The 5,394-nt window shown below is 37.7% G+C and overlaps 1 protein-coding gene across 1 annotated transcript; it reads right to left on the bottom strand.

Moving 5' to 3' along the window:
- Positions 1-2,109: 2,109 nt before the first annotated feature.
- MS3_00003570 (uncharacterized protein) lies at positions 2,110-2,862 on the bottom strand (the record flags this gene model as incomplete). The annotated part of the gene is made up of 1 exon (XM_012944256.3): positions 2,110-2,862. One exon carries the CDS (start codon positions 2,860-2,862, stop codon positions 2,110-2,112), a length of 753 nt encoding a protein of 250 aa, XP_012799710.3.
- Between the last annotated feature and the right edge of the window lie 2,532 nt (positions 2,863-5,394).

Raw genomic sequence — 5,394 nt, 5'->3', positions numbered from 1 at the left:
GCAGTAGTAGTAGTAGTAGTAGTAGTAGTAGTAGTAGTAGTAGTAGTAGTAGTAGTAGTAGTAGTAGTAGTAGTAGTAGTAGTAGTAGTAGTAGTAGTAGTAGTAGTAGTAGTAGTAGTAGTAGTAGTAGTAGTAGTAGTAGTAGTTTAGTGAACATAAAATCAGGTTGCGAAAACCGATTTATTATTTAGTGCAGAATTACACGGACTCTGAGTAAAATATCAAAATCGCACATCAAACATATCATTTGCACATCTTCGCGTTATCCTTTACATACTACATTATTCCTCCAATTCTGTTGTTATTTTGACTGCTCTCCGATTCCTTCCTGTTTTCTTTATTTCAATCATCTGCCGCCAGGCATTCCACTTCTGATTAGTGTTACTTATTAACAAACACTATAGTAATACTGATTGTTGGCCTAACAGCTTGATAGCTTGAAATATTTCCCAATTAACTGAGTCTATTCTTCTGATTAGTCAATCAATTAAGTGAATAGAATATCGTATTACCATATAGTTGGCCATATAATTTAGTAATATTAAAAATCATATGATTTTTATTTCGTATGTCTACTCAATGTATGTCTATTATAACTACCATACTTACTTACACCTGTTACCCCGCATGGAGAAGCATAGGCTGCCCAAAATCATTCTCCATCCCACTCTGTCCTGGACAATTCTTCCCTGTTGTTTCCAGATGCTATCCATTCTTTTCATGTCTGCTTCCGATTCTTAATGCAGTGTGTTTTTTGGTCTTTCCTCTTTCCTTTTCCCTTCAGGATTCCAAGTAAGCGCTTGCCTCATGATACAGTTTGCCGATGTCCGCAATCTTCATCCTATCCAACTCGATCGTTTTTTCCTAATATCCCCTTCAACTGGAAGCTGATTTATTCTGTCCATAGTAGGTTGTTGTTGGTGGTATCCGGCCAATGGATATTGAGTATTTTGTGTCGACAATTGTTGATAATTACTTGTAACTTTATGATGATGGTTGTAGTGGTTCTCCAAGTTTCAACTCCGTGCTATAGAACTAACTGTTTTAATGTTCGTAATGAAGATTCTCACTTTGATGTTGGCTGACAATTGTTTTGAGTTCCATATGTTCTTCAACCGTAGGAATGTTGTCCTTGCTTTGCCAGACCTCGTCTTTACGTCTACATCGGATCCTCCTTGTTCATCGATGACGTTAACCAGGTACGCGAATATTTTCACCTCTTCCAGAGTGATTGTGTTGGTGTTCTCCGTGTTGTATTTGAAGATCTTGCTTTTTGCTTTGTGTATGCTGAGGCCTACTGATGCAGAGAATGATGCTACACTAGTTGTTTTCATCTGCATTTATTCATGTGTATGGGATAGAACGGCCAGGTCACCTTCAAAGTTCAAATCTCCTAACTGATTTCGAGCTGTCCATTGTACTCTGTGTTTCCCCTCAGATGTCGAGGTCTTCATAATCCATTCGACCACCAGAAGAAAGAGGAAGGGTGAGAGTAAGCAGCGTTGTCTGACTCCGGTCCTCACTTGGAATGCATCTGTCAGTTGTCTTCCATGCACGACCTTGCACTGTAGTCCGTCGTATGAGTTCCGAATAATGATGACAATCTTCTCAGGAACTCCGTACTGTCGAAGAAGTTTCCATAACATTCTTCTATCTACACTGTCAAATGCCTTTTCGTAATCAATGAATTTGATGTATAGTGACGAGTTCCACTCAATTGATTGTTCGACGATGATCCTCAGTGTCACAATTTGGTCTGTGCACGACCGATCCTTACGGAATCCAGCTTTTTAATCTCGAAGTTGGGCGTATGCTGAATCTTTCATTCTGTTCAGCAACACTTTGTTTAAAACCTTTCCTAGTACTGATAGTAATGTAAATGCTTTGTAGTCCTCACACTTTCACAGATCTTCTTTCTTTGGGATTTTGATGAGGTGTCCTTCTTTCCAGTCCATCGGCAATTGTTCCTCCTCCCAAATCTTCTTGAATGGAAGGTGAAGCATGTTTGTAGTTACTTCGATGTTCGACTTCAGTGCTTCAGCTGGCATATTGTCGGGTCCTGCGGCTTCCCCGCTCTTGATTTTTCTGATGATGGACCATTCTGATTTGTTACGTCGTTGGTGGATTGACATCTATAGGAAGATCTGTGTGTGCTGCTTCGATTTCCGGTGGATTCGTTGGAGCCGGCCTATTCAGTAGTTCCTCGAAGTACTCTACACATCTGTTCCGCTGTTCTCGAATTTCAGTGATTGGCCTGCCTTCTTTGTCCTTGACCGGTCTCTCTGGTTTACTGTATTTCCTTGCTAGTTTCTTCGTTGTATCGTAAAGCTGTTTCATATTTCCTTCTCTTGCAGCTTTTTCCGCCGTCGTTGCTAGTTCTTCCACGTATTTCTTATTGTCGGCTCTAATGCTCCTCTTCACTTGCTTGTTTGCTTCTATGTACTCAGCTTGTGTTTGGACTTTCTCTGTTCGTGTCTGGCTGTTGTTAATTACTGTTTTCTTGTTCTTCCTTTCTTTGATCCTGTCCAGTGTTTCTATAGAGATCCATTCCTTATGATGATGCTTCTTGAGACCCAGAACCTCTTGACACATTGAAGTTAATGCTTCTTTGATGCCTTTCCAGTTGTCCTCCATGTTAGTTTCTTCTTCCTTTAGTAGATCCTGTAAGGCTTGGGACCTGTTGTTGAGAGCTATCTTGAATTCATTGAGTTTGTCAGTATCTCGAAGGAACACTGTATTGAACCTTTGTAGTGCTGTTTGTCCAGTTGTCCAGTTCTTTTTTAGCTTCAGTTTTAAATTGGCTACAACTAGGTGGTGACTTGAAGCTATGTCAACTCCTCTCCTGGTTCTCACATCCTCCATTGTCCTTCGGAATTTTTTGTTGATGCAAATATGATCTGTCTGGTTCTCCGTGGTGTGGTCCGGTTAGGTCTATGTAGCTTTGTGTATGTGTTTGTGTGGAAATATTGTGCCTCCTATGACCAATTTGTTGAATGCACACAGATTGCCAAATGTTTCTCCATTTTTGTTTCTCTCTCCCAGTCCATGTCATCCCATAATATCTTCATATCCGATGTTGTCTTTTCCGACTTTGGCTGTTAGATCTCCCATCAGAATGGTGAGGTCGTTTCTTGGGCACTTCGCTATGATTGATTGCAGCCTCTCATAGAACTGATCTTTATCGTTGCCGTTGCCATCATTGGTGGGTGCATAACACTGGCTAATATTCATTGTGATCCCCTCCTTCTTTGTTTTGATCGATGCTTTGATGATTCTGGATCCGTGAGATTCCCATCCCACAAGTGCATTTCGTGCTACTTTGGACAGCATTAGAGCAACTCCCTGAGTGTGTGGAGTATTTTTCTCTTCGTGACCGGAGTATAGCAGCATCTCTCCCGTATTTAGCCTTTGGTGTCCAGCTTGGGTCCAATGGGTTTCGCTGATTCCCAGTACTGCCAATTTGTATCTCTTCATTTCTGTCGCTATATAACTGGTCCTTCTGGTCTTCCACATTGTCTGGACGTTCCATGTACCTATGTTAATTGTTGCTCTGGTTGTTAGAAAAGGCATCGGCCTGGTAATTTCTAAATAATCTCGGCTTTCATTATGAGCCGTCATAATTCTTCTTTCAACTCTCAGGGCAGAGTTTAAATGGTTTAATATGGTTAGCATTTTTTTAGCAAGACTTTTTTCTGTGATGGAGTTTCCGACCGCACGCCCAACCTTCCTCCTGTACCCGGCCTTGGGACGAGCAATAACTCTAAAAGAGCTACACTTATATTCAATAGTAATTATAGTATCTGTGATAATCATTAGATTTAAGAAATACTATTTTTTGATAGGTTCCATTAACAATAGTATAAAGTTGACTATTGCTAACATTACTAGTATTATTATTGTTGCTATTCATGAAAAATTGGTGATTTTCGTTGCAATTATTAGTCGTTATGTGAAATATGTCTAGATAGTTTGTTTGAAAGAGTTAACTTACAATTTATCATGATGTTAGTGATTACATGTTAAGTAGTATTCAATTCATGTTTGACAAGACATAACTAAGTGCATATATGAGTTGTTTTTTTAAATGGATTAGCATAACGCAAATAAAAATCAAACTTAGTTGTTACTGTAGAAAAAAATAGAGAAAGAGAGAGAGCGAGGGAGAGGGAGGAAGTAACTGTAAACCACCAGTCATTTAAAAAGCAAATTTTTATTCAATAAATAGGAAAATATATTTTAGCTGTATTTATTGTAGTAAATGAGAACTGACAGATAACATTAAAAAAAACTTAAGTGATTTAATGATTAATGAATAACCTTAGTTGTTACATATAACTAGGTTGAAGTAGGGACATGTTGATTAGGTGAATTAATGTATACTGAAGTAGATTTGTTTTTGTGGTTTTTGTGTAGAAAGGTTTTTTTGTTTTTTTGTTGTAAAATGACAGAAAATCGGCTAATGTATATGAACTGTTAAATAACTAAATAGAATCCGGTAACCAAACTATAGTCAACAACGATTAAAGTAGACAATAATTTTTATTGAAAGCTATTACCTCAGTAAAGAAGATATAACTAGAGAATTTCAATCAAGTTAGAAGTTATTTAATGTATCAGTATCCTTGAACTAGAATAAACGTTTAAGGTACTGATCACTTCACTGGTATTATTATAAGATACCTTGGTTGATATCATGTCTAGTTACATTTACTAAGAAACAATGTGTATCTTAATGTCAATCATTGACAATGATATCGATGATAATGCTAGAAGTTATTGCTCCCTTAGAGTTTTCAGAATGATTCTTTTTTTTCAGTAAAGATTCTCGTATGCCGAACTGGAAGAAACTCTTTGGGAGCAAGGCCAAATAATCATTGACAGATTAGTCAGTATAAAACTAAGATAATAGACCACTTATTGTTAAAATTTATGAATAAGAGGAGTATTATGCGTTAATCAACAGAGAATTTGCTAAAATTATTGATCGTTGGTTCATGAAGAATAATTTGATCTTAACTAACGCCTTAAGTAAATAAGACTAAAATAGTTTCGTTTGATTTAAGTACACATTTTCTTCCAAATCTCAAATTCAGAATTCATTTGGTATTAAGCAGAACTTCAAAAGTAAACTAAAAATTAAAATGAAGTTTAATAGTTAAATTCATGAGTCAATTAAAGCTAGACTACCATGGGAAACCTGGAAGCATTGGACGGCTGTTTGGTCCAAGCATGGGATTCCTCAGCAGTACGGATCCACGATCACGCTCGCTGGTGCTTAACCTCTAGATCACTGAGCCCATACTAGGACGAAACTGCCGTCTAGTGCTTCCAAGTTTTCCATGATGATCTTAAATTGACTCATAAATTCGACTACTAAATTACTACAATCCCTAT

Source organism: Schistosoma haematobium, chromosome 1 (genome assembly GCF_000699445.3).
Source record: "Schistosoma haematobium chromosome 1, whole genome shotgun sequence".
Classification (NCBI taxonomy): domain Eukaryota; kingdom Metazoa; phylum Platyhelminthes; class Trematoda; order Strigeidida; family Schistosomatidae; genus Schistosoma; species Schistosoma haematobium.
The sequence above is the reverse complement of the archived record's forward strand: the minus strand, read 5'-3'. Positions and strand labels throughout refer to the sequence as shown.